General features: G+C 46.2%; 1 protein-coding gene across 5 annotated transcripts in view; it reads left to right on the top strand.

Moving 5' to 3' along the window:
- The first annotated feature begins 10,895 nt into the window (after positions 1–10,895).
- The window catches only part of rab28 (RAB28, member RAS oncogene family), a 175,321-nt gene continuing 161,838 nt past the window's right edge, over positions 10,896–24,378 (top strand). For all 5 annotated transcript variants that reach the window (XR_005943610.1, XR_005943608.1, XM_041192369.1 and 2 more), the window contains exons 1-2: positions 10,896–11,051; positions 11,194–11,290. Coding sequence is in view for 3 of the 5 variants with exons in the window: in XM_041192369.1 (XP_041048303.1) it covers positions 10,977–11,051; positions 11,194–11,290 (172 nt within the window). In the remaining 2 variants the exon portion in view is untranslated. The remainder of the gene's footprint in view (positions 11,052–11,193; positions 11,291–24,378) is intronic.

Raw genomic sequence — 24,378 nt, 5'->3', positions numbered from 1 at the left:
CATGGCCGAGCGCACTACCTCCTCCATTGAGAGAGTGGCGACTCTCATGGAGAGCCAGCTCCAGGGACAGAATGAGGGGTTCCTGGGTTTGCACTTGGACTTGCAAGCCCTCACACAGGCAATGACCTCAGGTGGTTAGTGCCAATGTGGGAGATGGATGAGGCACGCAGTATGGCAAACGTTCAAAGAGCACAAACAGCGAATTGTTTATTCCTAGATAAAAACAAAATACTGCAGATGCTGGAAATCTGAAATAAAAACAAAAATTGCTGGAGAAACTCAGGTCTGACAGCATCTGTGGAAAGGAAGACAGAGTTAATGTTTCGAGTCTGTACAGCTCTTCATCCGAACTAAAGAAAAATAGAAATGTGGTGAAATATAAGCTGTTTAAGGAGGGTGGGACTGGTGGAGCTGGATAGAGGGCCAGTGATAGGTGGAGGCAAAGGAGAGATTGCCAAAGGTGTCATAAACAAAAGGTCGAAGGAGTGTTGACGGTGGTGATATTAGCTAAAGGATGTGCTAATGGTGACATTAAGGGCAGAATGCAGGATGAGCAAGTGACAGATGGCCCTAGTGGGGGCGGGGTGGAGGGGAAGGGATCAAAATGGGCTAAAAGGTGGAGATAAAACAATGCATGGAAATACATTTTAAAAATAATAATAGAAATAGATGGGAAAAGAAAATATATATATATATATAAAAAAATAATAATAATTACTAGAAAAAAGGGATCAAAAAGGGGGTGAGGATGGAGGAGAGAGTTCATGATCTGAAGTTGTTGAACTCAATGTTAAGTCTGGAAGGCTGTAAAGTGCCTTATCGGAAGATGAGGTGCTGTTTCTCCAGTTTGCGTTGGGCTTCACTGGAATATTGCAGCAGGCCAAGGATGGACATGTGGGCATGAGAGCAGGGTGGTTTGTTGAAATGGCAAGCGACAGGAAGGTCTGGGTCATGCTTGCAGACTGATCGAAGGTGCTCGGCAAAGTGGTCACCCAGTCTGCGTTTGGTCTCTCCAATGTAGAGGAGTCCGCATTGGGAGCAGCAAATGCAGTAGACTAAATTGAGGGAAGTGTAAATGAAGTGCTGCTTCACTTGAAAGGAGTGTTCGTGCCCTTGGACAGTGAGAAGGGGGGGAAGTAAAGGGGCAGGTGTTGCACCTTCTGTGGTTGCATGGGAAGGTGCCATGGGAGGGGGTTGAGGTGTAGTGGGTGATGGAGGAGTGGACCAGGGTGTCCAGGAGGGAACGGTCCCTACGGAATACCGACGGGGGTGGGGGGTGGGGGGGTGGTGTGTGAAGGGAAGATGTGTTTGGTGGTGGCATCATGCTGGAGTTGGCGGAAATGGCAGAGGATGATCCTTTGAATGTGGAGGCTGGTGGGGTGGTAAGTGAGGACAAGGGGGACCCTATCATAGCTCTGGGAGGGAGAGGAAGGTGTGAGGGCGGATGTGAGGGAGATGAGCTGGACACGGGTGAGGGCCCTGTCAACCACCGTGGGTGGAAAACCTCGGTTAAGGAAGAAGGAAGAAATGTCAGAAGAACTGTTTTGGAAAGTGGCATTATCAGAACAGATGCGATGGAGGCAAAGGAACTGAGAGAATGGGATGGAGTCCTAATAGGAGGCAGGGTGTGAGGAGCTGTAGTCGAGGTAACTGTGGGAGTCGGTGGGCTTATAATGAATATTGATGGATAGTCTATCACCAGAAATTGAGCCAGAGAGGTCACGGAAGGGAAGGGAAATGTCAGTGATTATCCATGTGAAAGTGACGGAGGGGTGGAAATTGGAAGCAAAATTAATAAATTTTTACAGGAATAAATACAGGAATTGTTTATTCCTGTCTGGCGTAAAAGTAAAATAGGAAAGGTGGCCAAACCATGGCTTACAAGGGAAATTAGAGATGGTATTAGATCCAAGAAAGAGGCATACAAATTGGCTAGAAAAAAACAACAGACCTGAGAATTGGGAGCACTTTAGAAGTCAGCAAAGGAGGACCAAGGGATTGATTAAGAAGGGGAAAATAGAGTACGAGAGAAAGCTTGCAGGGAACATATAAACTGACTGTAAAAGTTTCTATAGATATGTGAAGAGAAAAAGATTGGAGAAGACAAATGTAGGTCCCTTACAGTCTGAAACAGGGGAATTTATAATGGGGAACAAATAAATGGCTGACCAACTAAATACATACTTTGGTTCTGTCTTCACAAAGGAGGACACAAATAACATACCAGAAATGTTGGGGAATACAGGGTTTAGTAAGAGGGAGGAACTGAAATAAATCAGCATTAGTAGGGAAATGGTGTTGGGGAAATTGATGGGATTGAAGGCCGATAAATCCCCAAGGCCTAATAATCTACATCTCAGAGTACTTAAGGAAGTGCCCTAGAAATAGTGGATGCATTGATGGTCATCTTCTGAGATTCTACAAACTCTGGAACAGTTCCTACAGATTGGAGGGTAGCTGATGTAACCTCACTATTTAAAAAGGGAGGTAGAGAGAAAACGGAATTATAGACCAGTCAGCCTGACGTCAGTAGTGGGGAAAATTCTAGAGTCCATTATAAAAGTTTTAATAGCTGAGCACTTGGAAAACAGTGGCAGAATCAAACAGAGTCAGTATGGATTTACGAAAGGGAAATCATGTTTGACAAATCTAATGGAATTTTTCAAGGATGTAACTAGTAGAGTTGATGAGGAGGAGCCAGTGGATGTGGTTTATTTGGAATTTCAGAAGGCTTTCGACAAAGTCCCACATAAGAGATTAGCGTGTAAAATTAAAGTACATGGGATTGGGGGTAGTGTATTGAGATGGATAGAAAACTGCTTGGTAGACAGGAAACAAAGAGTAGGAATAAACGGGTCTTTTTTCGAATGGCAGGCATTGACTACTGGGGTACCACAGGGATCAGTGCTGGGACCCCAGCTATTCACAATATAAATTAATGATTTAGATGAGGGAGCTAAATGTAATATCTCCAAATTTGCAGATGACACAAAGCTGGGTGGGAACATGAGCTGTGAGGAGGATGCATGGATGCTTCAGGGTGATTTGGACAAGCTGAGTGAGTGGGCAAATGTATGGCAGATGCAGTATAATGTGGATAAATGTGAGGTTATCCATTTTGGTAGCAAAAACAGGAAGGCAGATTATTATCTGAATGGCTATAAATTGAGAGAGGGGAATGTGCAACGAGACCTGGGTGTCCTCGTACACCAGTCACTGAAGTAAGCATGCAGGTGCAGCAGGCGGTAAAGAAGGCAAATGGTATGTTGGCTTTCATAGCCAGAGGATTCGAGTACGGGAGCAGGGATGTCTTGCTGCAATTATACAGGGCCTTGGTGAGACAACACTTGGAATATTGTGTGCAGTTTTGGTCTCCTTTTCTGAGGAAGCATGTTCTTGCTATAGAGGGAGTGCAGCGAAGGTTTACCAGACTGATTCCTGGGATGGCGGGACTGATATATGAGGAGAGATTGAGTCGGTTAGGATTATATTTGCTGGAGTTCAGAAGAATGAGGGGGGATCTCATAAAAATCTATAGAATTCTAACAGGACTAGACAGGGTAGATGCAGGAAGGATGTTCCCGATGGTGGGAGAGTCCAGAACCAGGGCTCACAGTCTGAGGATACAAGGTAGACCGTTTAGGACTGAGATGAGGAGAAATTTCTTCACCCAGTGAGTGGTGAGCTTGTGGAATTCACTACCACAGAAAGTAGTTGAAGCCAAAACATTGTATGTTTTGAAGAAGGAGTTAGATATAGCTCTTGGGGCAAAAGGGATCAAAGGATATGGGAAGAAAGCGCGAGCAGGCTATTGATTTGGATGATCAGCCATGATCATAATGAATGGTGGAGCAGGCTCGAAGGGCCGAATGGCCTACTCTTGCTCCTATTTTCTATGTTTCTATCCCAGCTAGCTACCCGACTATCACTGGTGAGCAGGGAGGTCCAGAGCAACCTCACGTTGGCGCACAAGCTGCTTGTCGTCTCTGTGGGGTCCTCTCAGGGCACTCTGGATGACTGCACCAGCTCCTCCCCCTTCCGCCAGTGACCATGGCATCTGATGAGGCTACGATAACTGGGGAGATGCCAACTGTGGCATTGGCCGTTCCTTTCCAAGTGGGGCCAGCACAGACTCCACTGGCCAGATGGTGGCTGCCAAGGTCATCAAGGCCAACAAGACAGCAGGGTCAGTAGGCTGTCTCCAATGCTGCTGCCCGCGAGGGACGGCACCAAGACTCGGAAACGCAAGTTAAAGGCATCTTGAGCACAAGAGGGACAGTTCACAGGTGATTTTCTAGTCATTTATGTTTGGTTGATATGTCTGCTGGTATGGACATCAACACCAGTAATGGTAATGGAATTATGCTTTCAATGTGACAATAATATTAAATTTGCTTTGGTTCTGATGGCCTGAGTATGCTTCACCTTTTTTCTTTCTGTCGCAGAGTGCGGCAGTATGTAATGCTGGATGTGAATAGCTGAATAGTTTATTGCACATGCATTGAGTGGACTTTGTGTACAAATAAAAGGGTCATTTCAGACATCCAAAATGGAAGCGGCAGCCTTGGCATGAGGTGGAAGCAGGTCTTTGGTAGCCTGGTTGAAGGAGCATCAGATCAAGGCATCCCTGCCTCCCTGGAGGTTACCGAGGTCTGACTCCACACCCTTAACATTCTCCTCAGCGAGCTCCTCTTCTGACTCACCACTGGATTCAACATCTATGGCCCGTGCAGCTGCGTCAAGATTGTCTTCCTCCACTGGGTCCCCCCTTGCCAGTGCCAGATTGTGGTGCGTATAGCATGCAACCACTATCAGTGACACCCGCTCTAGGAGGTATTATAGTGCATCCCCTGAATGGTCCAGGCATCGGAAGCATCTCTTGAGAAGACCTATGGTCCTCTCTACCACCACCCTTGTGGAGGCATGACTCCTATTGTCATGCTGTTCTGAGTCTGTTATTGGGTGGAAAAAGTGGTGTCACAAGCCACCTCTTCAATGGATAGCCCTTGTCACCCAGCAGCCATCCATCCAGTCGGGCTGGAGAGCTGAACAGCCTCAGCACCTGCGAGTGTCTCAGGATGTATGCATCATGGGAGCTGCCAGGGTACCTTGCTCAGACTTGCAGAGCATCCTGTGTTCACACACTAGCTGCATGCTCATGGAGTGAAATCCCTTCCTTATGACGAAGGCACCCAGCTGAACCGCTGGTGCCTTGATGGCCACATGTGCAGTTGATGGCACCCTGGATGAGGGGGAACCCAGCAATCGCTGCAAATCCTCTAGCTTGCTCAGCCTGGCATACTGTACGGCAAAGAATAAAGGTCTGTACCCACCTGAACAGAGCTTCTGTCACCAGTTTAATACAACTGTGGACAGCTGATTAGGAGACTCCACGCAGGTCACCCACTGACCCCTGGAAAGAGCTGTAAGCATAGAAGCTGAGGGCCACTGTGATCTTCAGAGCCACTGGCATGGGGTGTCCACCCACAAAGTCAGAGCTGATCTCAGGCCCAATCATCTGACAAATGGAGGTCACGGTCTCCCTTGAGAGGTGGAGCCTCTTTCGGCATTGCACCTCGGACATATTGAGGTAGCTGCATTGCCGCCTGTAGGCAGCAGGATAGTGGTGTCTTCTGCAGCCCCTTCTACCTTGGATTCCTGCTGGCCCTTCACCTTTTGTGCTTGCACCTTTCTTCCCACAGGTCCCCCCCGGAGGCTGCATAGGGACACCTAGCCTCCTCTCCCTTCTGCCCCTTTCTTCCTCCTCAGAGGAGGTGCCATCAGGAGAAACCACAATCCTCATTACCAGGGTGACAGAAGGCTGTCTGGTGCCTGGAAAGGTCCACATGCTCTGAATCCTCTGGGAGCCTTGCAGACACCAATTAGTCCTGAAATGAAGCATGGAAATGCTAAGAATGAAGCTCAGAATGGAGATGAAGCTGCCAAGTTCAAATAAGTAACCAGCAACAAGCTATCTCCAAATCTCCTCACTAATCACACTGGCAATGGTGTTGACCCTTTTCATCCCGCCCTTTTCTGAAATTGTCAGCTGCCCGCCTACCTATGTGATGAGCGCGAAATTGTATGGGCAGCGTAAAATACAGCTTAATTGCCTTTTTTAATGGCCTTAACTGGCCTCATAATTAATGGCGGGTGCTCCCACTCACGCCCGCCGAGCGAAATATTGCGCAAGTGTGCGGTGACATTGGGACGCTCACCCAACGTCATCGCGCGCTATTTTACGCTTGCACGTGTCGATCCAACGATGATGAAAGAACGATGATATACTCCCATGTCAGGATGGTGTACGACTTGGAGGGCAGCTTGCAGGTGCTGATACTCCCATGGGCGTGCTGTGTTTATTCTTCTAGCTGGTAGGGATTGCGGGTTTGGGCAGAGCTCTCGAAGAAATCTCGGCAAGTTACTGCAATGCATCTTGAAGGTGGTACACATGCAGCTGCAGTGCACTGGTGATGGAAAGAGTGAATGCTTAAGGTGGTGATTGGGGTGCCAATCATTTGGGCTGCTTGGTCATGGATGATGTTGAGTGTCATGGGTGTACTTGGAGCTATCCTCATCCTGGCAAGTGGGTGGAGGATGAGGGGATGCAGTGGGAGTGGTATTCCAGTACACTCTTGATTTGTGTTTTATAGATGGTGGACAGGCTTTGGGCAGACAGGAGGTGAGTGACTTGCTGCAGAATATATCAATAATGACGCTTATATAGATAAAAAGGCAGAAGCCACTGCAAAGAATAGCCTGCAATATTAAGCATACAATTCAAATGACTTCTAGATATTTTCCACACAAAAGCCAAGACTAGTAAATCCCTCTTGATAAATATCTGAGGTTTATCAATTTTCTGAGAGGGTAACCAATATGGTACATAGGAAAATTATATGGATGTGTCTGTCTACAAACAGCAACTCACTAAGGCCTCTTTGACAACACCATCAAAATCCGTGACCTCTACTGCCTGGAAGAAGAGTTCCCCTCCCAGTTACATATCACCCTGACTTGGAAATATGTTGCTATTCCTTCACTGTTGCTGGGTCAAAATCCTGGAACTGCCCTCCTCACAGCACTGTGGGTGCAGCAGTTCAAGAAGGCACCATCACCTTCTCAAAGGTGATTAAGAATGGGCAATAAATACTGGATTTGCCAGCAATGCTGATATCCCATGAACGAATAAAAACAAAATTGTGTCTGTATGAATACACAAACAAATTGTTCATGAGAGACAAACTGAGATACAATAGTTATAAACCAAGCTTCTTCCTCATCAAGTATTTTCTTCAATTTTTTTTAGATTGCCTTAGCTGTGTATCAAGGGTGGGCTGAATAGATTGAATGTCTTTCTCAACTGCCTACTTCCTTATGACTAGAGTCAGCTACGGATGTAAAATAAATTCAAGAAACTGTTTAATATAGCACCACAAATTCATTGTCATGGAGATGGATTAGTTATGTCATCACATTTGCTTTCTTGTGTTACAGCCATAGAAACAATAGACTATATGCGGCATCCATGGTTACTGATTTGGCACACATTTCTGTAATTCTATACTGTTACCAGCATAAATATAACACACTAAGATTCACATCTGTTAAGTTTCACTTAATTATTGTGACTGGCTGTGATTTGTTTTTCCTTGTCTCACTGCAACAAGTAAATCAATCAAAAATAAGCTTAGATGCAGTAATTCCATAGGATTTTCAAATTACTATAAATCAGTTTTTTTAATGCAATGCACAGTGGTGACTTACCAAGGTTCCTTCAACAGCATCTTCCAAACCCACAACCTCAACCACCTAGAAGGACAAGGGCAGCAGATGGATGGGACCACCACCTGCAAGTTCCCCTCCAATTCACACATCACCCTGACTTGAAAGTTCCTTCACTGTGGCTGGGTCAAAATCCTGGAATTCTCTTCCTAACATCACTATGGGAGTACCTACGCCACATGGACTGCAGCAGTTCAAGAAGGCAGCTTACCATCACCTTCTCGAGGGCAGTTAGGGATGGGCAATAACTGCGGGCCTAGCCAGTGAAGCCCACATCCCATGAAAGAATAAAACATTTATAAACTAAACAGTTTGGCTTCAAAATCACTCATTCATGTATGCATAAAATAATACACACTGCTGCCACTGTGCGTCAGTGATGGATTTTCCTATTCTTAGACCTGGTAATAATGAATATTAGCAATAGAAGTGATGACAGATTGCTGTCATTGATGTATTTAACTGTAGGTATTTACGATTTGGTCTCTGACTCGGACTGATCTCCAGCCTTTATCTTAGCTACCAAACTGCGTCAGGATTGGAAGAGACCATCACTAACAGAGCGGCGGGGGCGGGGGAACAAATGAATCCACCGATAAGTAAAAGTAAACCATTGAAGGCGATGACTTCATGAAACTATTTTTCTAATTATATCGGTATTGCTGTTTTTACCGTCTGTTTCCTCCTCTTTCCAGCTCAGAAGATTATGTGATTAGGGGAAGTTCCCCCTCCCTGGAAACATTGCGCTGTTCCCGATGTAAAAATGGTTCCCGGTAACGGCGAGCCGGAGCGGAGAGAGGGATAGAGAGGGAGAGATAGGGGACAGATAGGGAAAGGGGGATAGAGAGGGAGAGATAGGGGACAGATAGGGAAAGGGAGGGAGAGACAGGTAGGGAGGGGGGGTCAGGTAGGGAGAGGGGGGGACAGGTAGGGAGAGGGATAGAGAGGGGTGGTTAGAGAGGGGCCGATAGGAAGGGGGGGATAGAGAGGGACAGGTAGGAGGATAGAGAGGGGCCGATAGGGAGGGGAGGGGAGGGACAGAGAGGGGCCGATAGGGAGGGGGGGGGACAGAGAGGGGCCGATAGGGAGGAGGGGGGGTCAGAGAGGGGCCGATAGGGAGGAGGGGGGGGGGGGGAGACAGAGAGGGGCCGATAGGGAGGAGGGGGGGGGGAACAGAGAGGGGCCGATAGGGAGGAGGGGGGGGGACAGAGAGGGGCCGATAGGGAGGAGGAGGGGGGGGGGGGACAGAGAGGGGCCGATAGGGAGGAGGAGGGGGGGGGGACAGAGAGGGGCCGATAGGGAGGAGGAGGGGGGGGCGGACAGAGAGGGGCCGATAGGGAGGAGGAGGGGGGGGGGGGGACAGAGAGGGGCCGATAGGGAGGAGGAGGGGGGGGGGGGACAGAGAGGGGCCGATAGGGAGGAGGAGGGGGGGGGGGACAGAGAGGGGCCGATAGGGAGGAGGAGGGGGGGGGGACAGAGAGGGGCCGATAGGGAGGAGGGGGGGGGACAGAGAGGGGCCGATAGGGAGGAGGGGGGGGGACAGAGAGGGGCCGATAGAGAGGAGGGGGGGGGACAGAGAGGGGCCGATAGGGAGGAGGGGGGGGGGGACAGAGAGGGGCCGATAGGGAGGAGGGGGGGGGACAGAGAGGGGCCGATAGGGAGGAGGGGGGGGGACAGAGAGGGGCCGATAGGGAGGGGGGGGGACAGGGAGGGGCCGATAGGGAGGGGGGGATATAGAGGAGCCGATAGGGAGGGGGGATAGAGAGGGGCCGATAGGGAAGGGGGAATAGAGGGGTGCCGATAGGGAAGGGGGGGATAGAGAGGGACAGTTAGGGAGCGGGGGGAATAGAGAGGGGCAGATAGGGAGAGGGAGGGATAGAGAGGGGCAGATAGAGAGAGTGGGGAATAGGGAGGGGAAATAGAGAGGGGCAGATAAGGACAGGGGAGATAGAGAGGGAGGAGGGATATAGAGAGACACATAGGCAGGGAGGGGGATTGGGAGATATTAAGAGAGGGTAGTATAGAGACAGAGAGGGAGAGAGACAGGCTGAGAAGGATAAAGGGATAAGGACAGAGAGAGAGAGGAGGTGGGGGAGCGACAGAGAGAGAGAGAGAGGGGGGGTGGGGGAGAGAGAGAGGGGTGGGGGAGAGAGAGAGGGGGTGGGGGAGAGAGAGAGGGGTGGGGGAGAGAGAGAGAGGGGTGGGGGAGAGAGAGAGGGGGGTGGGGGAGAGAGAGAGAGAGGGGGGTGGGGGAGAGAGAGAGGGGTGGGGGAGAGAGAGAGAGGGTGGGGGAGAGAGAGAGAGAGGGGGGGTGGGGGAGAGAGAGAGAGGGGGGGTGGGGGAGAGAGAGAGAGAGGGGGGATGGGGGGAGAGAGAGAGAGAGAGGGGGGATGGGGGGAGAGAGAGAGAGAGGGAGGGATGGGGGAGAGAGAGAGAGGGGGGGATGGGGGGGAGAGAGAGAGAGAGGGGGGGTGGGGGGGAGAGAGAGAGGGGGGGTGGGAGAGAGAGAGAGAGGGGGGGTGGGGGAGCGAGAGAGAGAGAGAGGGGGGGTGGGGGAGCGAGAGAGAGAGAGAGAGGGGGGGTGGGGGAGCGAGAGAGAGAGAGAGAGAGAGAGGGGGGGTGGGGGAGGGACAGACACAGAGAGAGAGAGGGGGTGGGGGAGGGACAGACAGACAGAGAGAGAGAGAGAGAGAGAGAGAGGGGGGGGGTGGGGGAGGGACAGACAGACAGAGAGAGAGAGAGAGAGAGGGGGGTGGGGGAGGGACAGACCGAGAGAGAGAGGGGGGTGGGGGTGGGACAGAGACAGAGAGAGAGAGGGGGGTGGGGGTGGGACAGAGACAGAGAGAGAGAGGGGGTGGGGGGAGGGACAGACAGAGGGGTTGGGGGAGGGGCAGACAGAGAGAGAGAGAGAGAGAGGGTGGGGGTGGGACTGAGAGAGGAGGGTTGGGGGGACTGAGAGAGGGGGGTTGGGGGGACAGACAGACAGACAGAGGGGGGGGTACTGAGAGAGGGGGGTTGGGGGGGGACAGACAGAGAGAGAGGGGGTGGGGCAGAGATATTGAGGAGGGGGGTTGGGGGGGGACAGACAGAGAGAGAGGGGGTGGGGCAGAGATATTGAGAAGGAGGGAGAGCGGTGAGTGGCGAGAGGGACTCCCAGACCCGGGGAGAGCGGGGCCCGGTCCATCTGCACCATGTCCGATTCTGAGGACGAAACTCACGACCGGCAGCTGAAGATCGTCATCTTGGGGGACGGCGCCTCGGGAAAGGTGAGAGGGCTGGGATCGCGGTCCAAGAATCAAAGCCAGGGCACCAAGTCTTGTCCTAATGGTATCACTCACTCCTGCTAACAGTGAAGGTTGATGTAAATCATTCCTGATCCTGTGTGTTAACTAATGGTTTCTGTTGCAGACTTCTTTGGCAATGCGATTCGCCCAGGAAGCTTTTGGGAAACAGTACAAGCAAACAATTGGGTTAGATTTTTTTCTGAAAAGAATATCTCTCCCAGGTAAGAACATTCAGGATAGCTGCACTGCATGCAAAGTGTAAAAATTGCTAATTGGAATAGGTGCATTATTGATATAAATCTTGGGCCAGCACCAACTTTCTTTACCATTACAAAATCCTATGTCCAGATTTATAGGAGAAAATGTCAATGTAAATTGTCACATTGTAATTGTGCCCTCCCCACAATGGTGGCACAACTGTGCTTTTGCGTTTCCTGGGTTTGGGATTTGAGAAATCGTGGGGAAGGCGATCTTGGCAGGGTCCTCCGATGTTCCCAACCCCTCTCACCACGACCCTCTTCGCAGGAAAACCTGCTCGGCTGATTGCTTGGCGTGGATCCCCCTCACTGTTGGGTTAATCCCACTGGTGGTGGGATGAGGCCCATAAGTGGGCATTGCCCATTTCCAGGCCTCAGTTGGCCCACTGGTAGGTGGGCTGCCTGTCACTACCTCCGCTGCTGGATTTAATATACCTCCCTGCCTTCAAATTCGCTGGCAGGAAAGTGTTAAATCCAGCCCAGAGTTAACCTGATATAAGATGTTCCACAGCAAGCTCCCACGAATAGTAACGAGATAATGACCAGGCAATTTATTTTAAGAAAAATTGATTCAGGAAGAAATATTTGCCAAGAATTCAAGAAGCACACCATTGCTCTTCTTTGAAATAGAGTCATGAGAACTTCTACACCCATATAAGAGGGTAGACGTGGCCTCTGTTTGACATTATCTGGCCCTTATGTCATTGCTGTGCACAAATTGACTGCTGTGTTTCCTACAATACAACAGTGACTACACTTTGAAAGTACCTCATTGCTTTGGGACATCCTGGGGGTTATAAAGGATGCTATAGAATTGCAAATTCTTTTCGTATTTCTTTTTTGCTCTCTTGTTGTCTTCCTCTCTCCTTCACTTTTTCTCCTTTCCCTGTTCATTGTCCTTAACTTTATCTTTTCGGTTTTCAATGCTGAAAACAAGTATACACAAAATATCCAATTAAACCTCGGAATACTGCAGCTGTGTTGAATGGAAAACATTTGGTGCTCCTTTGCCCATAAAATATGTTTTCTCTCTATTCATGGAGGCGACTGGAACTTACATTTGGAAATAAATTTTAATTTCACGGGGAGACATTGAGCATACTCTGCTGAATTGGCAGTGATCTGAATCTGCATTGAGGTTACAACTCTGCCTGGAAATTGAGATAAATCTTATTGCAGAAATAATTTAGACTGCATTGTGGAGCCTTGCCCACTGAAAAGACACATTGGAATTTGGGCACATGTTCATATGATCTTCCGATATCCATCTGTGGGGCTTCTCCTCCTTCCTCTATCATTCAACCTGCTCGAACACAGAGTTAGCTAGTGGTTCTCTAGGTTTTGCTGTGTAATTTTAATAGCACTATCTTGCATTTTAAAAACAATTGGTCATTATAAAGCCTTTTAGCCCAACCAAGCAGTGAATGTTCTTTTGAATACTGTACTGTGCATCCATTGGTTCCAGATTCAGATATGGAAAGGAGGAACTTATTCAAGCAGTGAATGTTCTTTTGAATACTGTACTGTGCATCCATTGGTTCCAGATTCAGATATGGAAAGGAGGAACTTATTCTCCTCCAGACTGATGTTTTTCTTTATGTATTCATGGTCAAACTGAGCAAACATTCAAGTAAAATATAGAACTGAGAAACCTAAAGATAACAAAAAGGAAACAGGACCTAGAAAAGTAGTCTGGACTCAAGAAAAAGTGATTTCCATAGTTGCTCTGTCTTCAAAATAAGAGCTCGAGAGTTGTTTTTAACCTCATCCATTTTTAAGAGATTATTTTTACACCTTGCTTTTTATTTATTTTATATCTAGTATGTCTCATTCCTTTCTAGAGAAGTTGGTGGAAATTCTTCCAGGAAGATTTGCGTCAGGAAATTGGAATGTCCACATATTTCCACATACATTCAGTTTCTGCTTCATTTTAGTCTTTAATGGTATCGTTTATAGTTTTGTGCTTCAAGATCCTCAATTTCTCTCTGAAAACAAAACTTATAAATTACCTGTTAGCTTCTGTGGCAATATAATAGGATCCTGTTGGGTTAGATTTTCTGTGTGCTGGTTATAAATCAGTGAGAACCTGGCCTTGGTGTCATTAGAAGTTGATGTATGCAGCTTAATTGTTTTTTTTTGTGACATGGCCTTTCTTCAACACCTAATCATAGATTAATTTCAAGCCACTCACCACCCTGACTTGGAAATATATCGCCATTCCATCACTTCCTAACAGCACTGCAGGTGTACCTACACTACATGGACTGTAGCAGTTCAAGAAGGCAGCTCACCACCATCTTCTCAAGGGCAACTAAGGATGGGTAATAAATGCTTGCCCAGCCAGTAAAGCCCACATCCCATGAATGAATAAAAAAAAGTACCTGAGTGTTTTATCAGTGGAAGAAACTATCCATTAAGTAATCTTCTCCGCTTCTCTAGTGTGGCCAAATGTAATGATTTTGTTAATTTCCTGTTGTTGATCTAACAGAGCTATTGTTGATCCAACAGAGGACAATAATGTGGAAGAGATACTATTGAAGCTATGTATTAAGAAAGCCAATGGCCCTAAAAGTACAAAAAGTATCATAGCATGACTCTCAAAGCACTGAAGGAGATGGAAAAGCCATTAGCCATAACATCTTGAAAATCTTTGGAAAAGGGAATTGTGCCAAATGATGGAGAGTGACAAATAGTATGCCCCTTGTTCAAGAAAGTGGAAAGATTTTTTCTATTGGGGCAAGGGAAGATAAGGCATAAAATTATAGTTCAAATAATCACTTCAATTGTAGGTAAACTTTGAAAAGTTTTTACACCTTGCAGTGAACTTTGGGTCGTTCTGAGGCCATGAAAGATGCTACGTAAATGGGAGTTCTTTCTTTGTCTTTTCTTTTAAAAGAATCTGCAAGAATTTAGAAAGGGCAGCTTATGCTTGGCTAATTTTATTAAATATTTTGAGGAGATCAGGATGCAAAGGTAAAGTTACTGCAATAGATATATTTGTGGACTTTCATGATGTTTAATGAAATGTAACACATTATAAAACTTAAGGCCCCTGACATGGAAGGAAATGGGACTGTATTCTATCCTTCAGCTGTCCATCTGCCCATGAAAAGAGTGGTTGTAAATTGATATTTTTCGGATTGACATTTTCCACTTTATTTGAGTGATTTAGATATAGGTACATGAAGAATGCTGTTGAATGTTTATGATACCAAACTGTAAAACGAATAATGGACGAATAGGTTGGCATAGTGGGCAGATAAGTGGCATGTACAATTCAGTATAGAGACACGTACTATTACATTTAGAAACAAAAGCACTGAAAGGAATTATATTCTAATTGCAAACATTTTCATCATAGTGTGGCAATGAAGTGATTCAGTGGCATAGGTGCATAGCTCTTTTAAGATGAGACAGGTCATTTACAAAGCAAAGCAACAACAGCTTGCATTTATCATCTTTAACATAATAAAATGTCCCAAAGTGCTTCACAGCATTATAAAGTAAAATTAGACACTGAGTCACATAAGGCAATATTAGGACAGATGACCAAAAGTTTGGTCAAAGAGAGAGGTTTTTAAGAAGTGCTTTAAGAAAGAAAAGTGGAGAAATTTAGGGAGGGAATTCCAGAGCTTAGGGCCTAGGCATCTGAAGGCATGGCCACTAGTAGTGGACCAATTAAAATTAGGACAGTCAAGAGGCCAGAATTAGAGGAGCACAGGTATCTCAAGAGGGTTGTGATGGGAAGAGATTTCAGAGATAGGGAGGGGTGAGGCTATAGAGAGATTTGAAAACAAGATTGAGGATTTTAAAATTGAGGTGCTTCTTAAATGGGAGCCCTTGTGAGTCAGCGAGTACAGGAGTGACAGTTGAACTGGACTTGGTGTGAGTAAGGGCACAGATAGCAAAAATTGGGATAACCTCAAGTTTACAAAGAGTAGAATGTCGGAGGCCAACCAGGAGCGCATTGGAATAGTCATGTCTAGGGGTAAGGAAGGCATGAATTAGGATTTCGGCAGCAGATGAGCTAAGGTGGGGCAAAATCGGACAATGTTATGGAGGTGGAAAGAGTTGGTCTTAGTGATGGCGTGGGTAGGTGATTGGAAGTTCAACTTGGAGTGAAATAAGACACCAAGTTTGCAAACAGTCTGGTTTAGTCTCACATAGTTGTCAATGAGAGAGATGCGGTTGGTGGTTGGGAATGGTTTGGTGCGAAGACAATGGCCTCATTCTTCTCAATGTTTAATTTGTGTAAATTTCTGCTCATCCAGCACTGGATGTTGGATAAGCAGGCTGATTATTTAGCAACAGTGGAGGAGTCGAGAAAGATGGTGGTGAGGTAGATCTGGGTGTTGTCAGTATATGCGTTAAAACTAACTGCTTTTGGATGATTGTATCGAGGGGGATATAGATGAGAAGTGAAGACCAAGGATAGATTGTCGGTGAGGTGGGGGGAGGGTGCCAAATTGGATTTAATTTTTTTAAATATATGAGGCACTGAAAATAAAAGGCAAGGAATTTTTTTAGGATAAAAGCAAAATACTGTGGATGCTGGAAATCTGAAACAAAAACAGAAAATGCTGGAAAAACTCAGCAAGTCTGACAGCATCTGTGAAGAGAGAAAAACAAAAGTTAATGTTTCAAGGCCGTATGACCCTTCTTCAGAGCTGTGACAGAATTTTTAAAGTTTGTACAAGGCATTTGTTCAGTCACAATTACAGCGTTGTGTGTATAATAGGAAGGATTTTGGATCAATGAGAAAGTTATGCAGAAAATTAATCAGAATATCAGAAATGCGAGGTGATGGTTGAGACGAAAGACTTAAAATGGGTCTTTTCCACTGGATCAGGGAACCTTGAGTGAGAGGCGCCATTTAAGAAGTTTTTTGGTTTTTAAAAATAATCATTCTTGTGATTGTTAGTGTTACTGGCAAGGAAAGCATATATTGCCCATCCCTAGTTGCCCTTGAGAAGGTGATGATGAGCTGCCTTCTTGAATCGCTGCAGTCCATGGAGTGTAGGTCCAACCATAGTGTTGTTAGGAAGGGAGTTCCAGGATTTTGACCCAGTGACAGCAAAGGAACGGTGAATATAGTTCCAAGTCAAGATGGATTGGTGGTTGAGGCAGAAATGCTCAACTCATTTAAAAGGTACAAAAATTTCTGGAAAAACTCAGCAGGTCTGATGGCATCAGTGGAGAGAAAGGCAGAGTTAACGTTTTGAGTCCATATGACTTCTTCAGAGCTTCCATTTTGTTGTTGGAGATGCATTCATCCAGGCAAATGGAAAGTATTCCATCATACTCCTGATTTGTATCTTGTAGATGATAGTTTCAGGAGGCGAGTTACTCGCTGCAGAATTCCCAATCTCTGACCTACTCTTGTAGTCAGAGTATTTATATAGCTGGTCCAGTTCTGTTTCTGGTCAGTGGTAACCCCTAGGATGTTAATGGTGGGGGATTTGGAGATGGTAATGCTGCTGCATGTTATGGGGAGGTGGTTAGATTCTCTCTTGTTTGAGGTGGTCATTGTCCATTACTTGCCACTTGTCAGCCCAAGCCTGGATATTGCCCAGGTCTTACTGTATGAAGGTGCAGACTGTTCGTTATATGACAAATTCTGAATGGTACTAATACTCTGGGGACCCGGGTTCGAATCCTGCCGCGGCAGATGGTGGAATTTAAATTCAATAAAAATTTGGAATTAAATGCTGAATGGAAACCATTCATTGTCAATTGTTGTAAAAACCCATCTGGTTCACTCATGTCCTTTGGGGAAGGAAATCTGTCGTCCTTACCTGGTCTGGCCTACATGTGACTCCAGACCCACAGCAGTGTGGTTGACTGTTAAATGCCCTGTGAAATGGCCTAGCAACAAACTGCTACAAAGTCACAAAAAAGGAATGAGACAGGACTGACCACCCAGCATCAACCTAGGCACCGGAAATGACAACGGCAATCGCAGCCCTGATGACCCTGCAAAGTCCTCCTGACTAACATCTGGGGGGGGCGGCTAGTGCCAAAACTGGGAGAGCTGTCTCACAGACTAGTCAAGCAACAGCCTGACGTAGTCATACTCATGAAATCATACCTTACAGATAATGTCCCAGACGCCACCATCATGATCCTTGGATATGTCCTGTCCCACCAGCAGCACAGACCCAGCAGAGATGCACAGTGGTGTGCAGTTGGGAAGGAGTTGGCCTGGGAATCCTCAATGACTCCAGACACCAAGAAGTCTCATGGCATCAGGTCAAACATGGGCAAGAAAACCTCCTGCTGATCACGACGTACAGCCCTCCCTCAGCTGATGAATCAGTGCTCCTCCATGTTGAACATCACTTGGGGGAAGCACTGAGGGTGGCAAAAGCACAGAATGTACTCTGGGTGGGGGACTTCAATGTCCATCACCAAGAATGGCTTGGTAGCACCACTACTGGCCAAGTCCTAAATGACATAGCTGCTATCCTGGGTCTGTGGCAGGTGGTGAGGGAACCAACGAGGGAAAAACATACTTGACGTCATCCTCACCAACCTGCCTGCCGTAGATGCATCTGTCCATGACAGTATCAGTAGCAGTGGCCACCGCGCACTCATTGTCAAGACGAAGTCCCACCTTCACGTCGAGGATACCCTCCATCATGTTGTGTGGCACTACCACCATGCTAAATGGGATAGATTTTGAACAGATCTAGCAACTCAAGAATGGGCATTCATGAAGTGCAGTGGGCCATCAGCAGAATTGGACTCAAACCCAATATGTGACCTCACGGCCTGGAATATCCTCTATTCTACCATTATCATCAAGCCAGGGGATCAACCCTGGTTCAATGAAGAGTGCAGGAGGGCATGCCAGGAGCAGTGCAAGAGGGCATGCCAGGAGCAGCACCAGGCAAACCTAAAAATGAGGTGTCAACCTGGTGAAGCTATAACAAGGCTACTTGGTTGCCAAACAGCTTAAGCAGCAAATGATAGAACAAAGCGATCCCACAACCAACAGATCAGATCTAAGCTCTGCAGTCCTGCCACATCCAGTCGTGAATGTTGGTGGACAATTAAACAACTCACTGGAGGAGGAGGCTCCACAAATATCCCCATCCTCAATGTTGGAGGAGCCCAGCACAGCAGTGCAAAAGATAAGGCTGAAGCATTCACAACAATCTTCAGTCAGAAGTGCCGAGTGGTTGATTCATCTCAGCCTCCTCCAGAGGTCCCCAGCATCACAGATGCCAGTCTTCAGCCAATTTGATTCACTCCACATGATATCAAGAAATGGCTGAAGGCACTGGATACTGCAAAGGCTATGGGCCCTGACAATAGTCCAGCAATAGTACTGAAGACTTGTGCTCCAGGCTTGCTGCACCTCTAGCCAAGCTGTTCCAGTACAGCTACAACACTGGCATCTATCTGGCTATGTGGAAAATTGCCCAGGTATGTCCTGCACACAAAAAGCAGGACAAATCCAACCTGCCCAATTACCACCCCATCTGTTTACTCTCGATCATCAGTAAAGTAATGGAAGGGGCCGTCAACAGTGCTATCAAAGCACTTGCTTAGCACAAACATGATCACTGATGCTCAGTTTGGGTTCCGCCAGGGCCACTCAGCTCCTGACCTCATTACAGCCTTGGTTCAAACAGGAACAGAAGAACTGAATTCCCGAGGTGAGATGAGAGTGACTGCCCTTGATATCAAGGCAGCATTTGACCGAGTGTGGCATCAAGGAGCCCTAGCAAAACTGGAGTCAATGGGAATCGGGGGAAACTGTCCGCTTGTTGGAGTCATACCTAGCACAAAGGAAAATGGTTGTGGCTGTTGGAGGTCAGTTATCTCAGCTCCAGGACATCACTGCACGAGTTCCTCAGGGTAGTATCCTCGGCCCAACCATCTTCAGCTGCACCAACAATGACCTTCCTTGCATTGTAAGGTCAGAAGTGGGGATGTTCGCTGATGATTGCACAACGTTCAGCACCATTCGCCACTCCTCTGCTACTGAAGCAGTCCATGTCCAAATGTAGCAAGATCTGGACAATATCCAGGCTTGGGCTGATAAGTGGCAAGTAACATTCACGTCACACAGGTGTCAGGCAATGACCATCTCCAACAAGAGAGAATCCAACCATCGCCTCTTGATGTTCATTGGCATTACCATCATTGATATCACCATCACTGAGCTGTCAACATCCTGGGGGTTATCATTGACCAGAAACTGAACTGGACTTGCCATATAAATATTGTGGCTACAAGAGCAGGTCAAAGGCTAGGAATGGTGCGATGAGTAACTCACCTCCTGACTCCCCAAAGCCTGTCCACCATCTACAAGGCGCTAGTCAGGAGTGTGATGGAATACTCCCCACTTGCCTGGATGAGTGCAGCTTCCACAACACTCAAGAAGCTTGACACCATCCAGGACAAAGCAGTTTGCTTGGCACCACATCCACAAACGTTCACTCCCTCCACCACCGATGCACAGTGGCAGCAGTTTGTGCCATCTGCAAGATGCACTGCAGAAATTCACCAAGGCTCCTTAGACAGCATCTTCCAAACCCACGACCACTACCATCTAGAAGGACACGGGCAGCAGATAGATGGGAACATCATCTGGAAGTTCCCCTCCAAGTCACTCACCATCCTGACTTGGAAATATATCGCACTTCCTTCATTGTCACTGGGTCAAAATCCTAGAATTCCCTTCCTGACAGCACAGTGGGTGCACCTACAGCACATGGACTGCAGCGGTTCAAGAAGGCAGCTCACCACCACCTTCTCAAGGGCAATTAGAGATGGGCAATAAATGCTGGCCCAGTCAGCAAAGCTTACATCCCATGAATGAATTAAAGAAACTTGGTCAAATGCTGCCTTGATGTCAAGGACAGTCACTCTTACCTACCCTCTTCAGTTCAGTTCTTCAGTCAAATTTAAGAGAATAAATAGTGAGATATTATCACTTGTACTTGAACATCACTGTCAAAGCCAGCTTTTAAAATTCTTCCTAATTGCTCACCACTGCATTCCCAGGGAGTGAGAGTGACTGCCTTTGATATCAGGGCAGCATTTGACACGGCATCACCAAGAACCCTAGTAGAATTGAAGTCAACAGGAATCAGAGGGGTAAACTTCACGAGCTGGAGTCATGCCGAGCACAAAGGAAGATGTTAATTGAGGCCAATCATCTCCGCCCTTGTCAAAGAAGCCTTGGTGATGTTCTGTGGTGCATCTTGCATATAGTATACCCTGCATTGTTTTTAATGCATGTGCTACTGCAAATAAAGACAAAGTAATATTTTTATTTCTACAAGATATTTGTTAAGCCGCTATTAGAATATTTTGTGCGTTATATGAGCGAAGTTGATCAATCGGAAAGGTACACCGGAATGGCCATGGAAGTAGAGGGAGGGAATATCTAAAGGGATGAATAGGGTGCTGGTCAAGCAGGCTGCTTTTTGTCTGGAATGATACAGGGCTTATGAAGTGCTGTTTGAGCTGCACTCATCCAGGTGGAGATTATTCCATCACACTCCTAACTTGCACCTTTGTAGATGGTGGAAAGGCTTTGGGGAATTGGGAGTTGAGTCATTCATTGCAGATTACCCAGCCTTTGACCTGCTCTTGTGTCCATGCCAGTTATGTGGTTGTTCCGGTTAAGCCTCTTGTCAATGGTGACCCCAGAATATTGATTTTGGGTGACTTGAAGATGGTAATGCCAGTGAATGTTAAGAGGAGGTGGTTAGATTCACTCTTGAGATGGTCATACTGTCACTCGGCACTCACCTGCCCAAACCTGAATATTGTCCAGGTCTCTCTGTATACAAGCATTGACTGTTTTGTTACAAGAAGTTGTGAATGGTACTGAACATTGTGTAATCTCCAGTGATCGTCCACACTTCTGACTTTATGATAGAAGGAAGGTCATTGATGAAACAACTGAAGGTGTTTGGGCCAAGGACACAACCCTGAGGAACTCCTCCAACGATGTCCTCGGACTGAGATGATTGACCTTAAACAACCATAGCCATCTTCCTTTCATGCTAGGTATGACTCCTGTTAATGGAGAGTTTTTTGCTGATTCCTAGTGACTTCAATTTTCCTTGGGCTCCTTGATGATGCCTTGATGTCAAGGGCAGTCATTCTCATCTCATCTTTGGAATTCAGTTCTTTTGTCCATGCTTGGACCAAGGCTGTAATAAAGTCTGGAGCCAAGCGGTTCTGGTGGAACCCAAAATGAGCATCAGTGAGCAGGTTATTGGTGAATAATTCCTGCTAGATAGCCCTATTGATTACCCCTTCCATTACTTTGCTGATAATTGGGCTTGGGCTGCTAATTGCCTGGATTGGATTTTTCCTGCTTTTTTGTGAACAGGACATATCTGGGCAATTTTTCACTTTTGTCAGGTACATGCCCGTGTTACAGCTGCAATTGGAATAGCTTGACTAGAACCAGAGCATAAGTCTTTTGCACTATAGCTGGAATGTGCTAACAAACCATAACCTTGCCCTCCATGATACTGACATGCTCCAGAACCACTGCTCAGTGCAATTAAAGCTTAACAGCTACTTCGTTCACCTGTTCCATCTGCCTCCTCCTCCAACCAATGAGTGCTCCAAAATCACACAACCCAGTGCCCCCTACACCTTACCAACCTTACAGCATGCTGTCTACCACCTTCCTGTGTATCCTGTGTATTAAAAAACATAGATAACGGAACACAATTAAAGCTACTCGTGTCTATGAAAATGGACAGTATCGAAGAATTAATTCTTCAAAATACCATAATAAAAATGGAACTTGTTTTGTTTGGCTGTCATAAACCAATAGCTCTGATAATAGTGTATAACAAACACTCCTTTTGTTATAAAATGGCATTTGCAACTCCCTATGAGCAATGTTATGGATGATTTAGTAAAGTATTAAGTCTTGTAGATAGTGCATACTTGCCAGAAGGCTTTCACTTTCTGTCACATGTGTCAAACCTAAAATAAGTGGCTGAGTCATATTTGTCTACAATAAATGGTGGTCCTGCAATATATTCCTTGTTACAAGGTCTCCAAGGCAGGTGGTGCTGTTGTCTTCAGTGAGGCTTCAAATATGGGGCCTGTTTCAGAGTCACAGAGTTGATACAGTGCAGAAGGAGGCCATTAGGTCTGCGCCGGCTCTCCAAGTGAGCAGTTCACCTAGTGCTATTCCCCCACCTTCTCCCTGTAACCCTGAGCATTCTTCCATTTCAGAAAATAGCCTAATTCCCTTTTGAGTGCTTTGATTAAACCTGCCTCCACCACACTCTCAGGCAGTGCATTCCAGACCCCAAACACCCTTTGCATTAAAAAGTTTTTCCTCGTGTCGCTTTTGCTGCTTTTGCCAATTAATTTAAATCTGTGCCCCCTCATTCTAGATCCTTTCACATGTGGGAACAGTTTCTCCCTAAATACTCTGTCCAAACCCCTCATGATTTTGAATATTTCTATCAAATCTCCTCTCGACCTTCTCTTCACCAAAGAGAATAGTCCCAACTTTTCCAACTTATCTTCATAACTGAAGTTCCTCACCCCTGGAATCATTCTTGTGAATCTTCTGCACTCTCTCCAATGCCTTCACATCCTTCGTAAAATGCAGCACCCGGAACTGTACACAGTACTCCAGCTGAGGTCTAACTAGTGGATAATACAAACTTAACATAACTTCCTTACTCTTGTACTCTATGCCCCTATTAATAAAGCCAAATATACTGTACGTTTTATTAACTGCTCTCTCAACCTGTCTTGCCGACATTAATGATTTATGCACATATGCATCTGGGGCTCCCTCTCACTCTCACTCGCTCTCTCACTACAGTATGCAGTTTAAATAACTTTTAAAGAGCTGCCCAATATAGTCCCATGCTCCAGCTTTTTCATAATTACTTTTCACATTGATCTTCTTACACTACATGTGCAGTTGCCTTTTGGAAGTTCTTCTGGAATTTGTTCCCCCCCCCCCATATCTTAACCTTCTGTGCAAAGAAATTTCTGCTCATTTCCCTCTAGTTTTTTGCCAATTACTTTAAATCTATGACCTCTGATAACTGATCCACTTGACAGTGGAAATAATGTCTCCCTACTTGCTCTATCAAAACCACTTGTCATTTTGCAAATCTCTGAGGTCTACCCTTAACCTTCTCTGAGGAAAACAAACCCAACTGCTCTAATCTTCCTGCATAACCGAAGTTCCTTAGTCCTGGTATCACCCTGGTAAACCTCCTCTGTGCCATCTCCAAAGCATTGATGTCCTTCCTAAAGTATGGTGCCCTGAATTGTAGACAGTACTCCAGATGAGGCTTTACCAAAGTTTTGTAAAGGATTAGCATGACTTCTTTAATTTTGTATTAAATGTCCCTATTTAGAAAACCAACCATACACTTTCTTAATTACCTTAACTTGCCCTTCCACAAGGATTTGTGAATATACACTCCTAAGTGCCTCTGTTCTTGCAACCCCTTCTCAGATTATACTTTTAGATTATACTACCTCTCTATTTCTTGCAGAGTGCATCACTTCACTTATCTGCATTAAATTGCATCTGCCATTTGAATGTCCATTTCACCAGTTTACCTGTCCTTCTGAAGTGTATTGCTATTCTACTCGCTGTTTACTACATTTCCAAATTTTGTATCCGCAAACTTGAAAATTGCACTCCCTATACCCAAGTCTAGGTCATTTATATAGACAACAAAAGCAAGGGCCCTAATACCATCCCCTGGAAGATTTCACTGCATACTTCTCCCGAGACAGAAAAAAAACATATATTCACTGCTGCTCTCTGCCTCCTATCCCATAGCCAATCATTGTTCCTTTAATTACCTGGGCATATATTTTATGAATGTCTGTTATGTGGTATGTTACGAAATGCCTTTTGAAAGTCCCTGTGTGCATCTACTGCTCTGACTTCAACAAAATTCTTTGTTACTTTGTCAAGGACTCAAACAGGATAATCAGAGACAATTTTTCTTCTATCTGAGCTGTTGTTCCCTTGTTATTGTATGTTTCTCCAAATTAAATTTAATTTTGTCCTCGACAGTGGT

Source organism: Carcharodon carcharias, chromosome 1 (genome assembly GCF_017639515.1).
Source record: "Carcharodon carcharias isolate sCarCar2 chromosome 1, sCarCar2.pri, whole genome shotgun sequence".
In the NCBI taxonomy this organism is placed as follows: domain Eukaryota; kingdom Metazoa; phylum Chordata; class Chondrichthyes; order Lamniformes; family Lamnidae; genus Carcharodon; species Carcharodon carcharias.
Note: the sequence above shows the minus strand (reverse complement) of the source record. Positions and strands in the feature narration are given on the sequence as shown.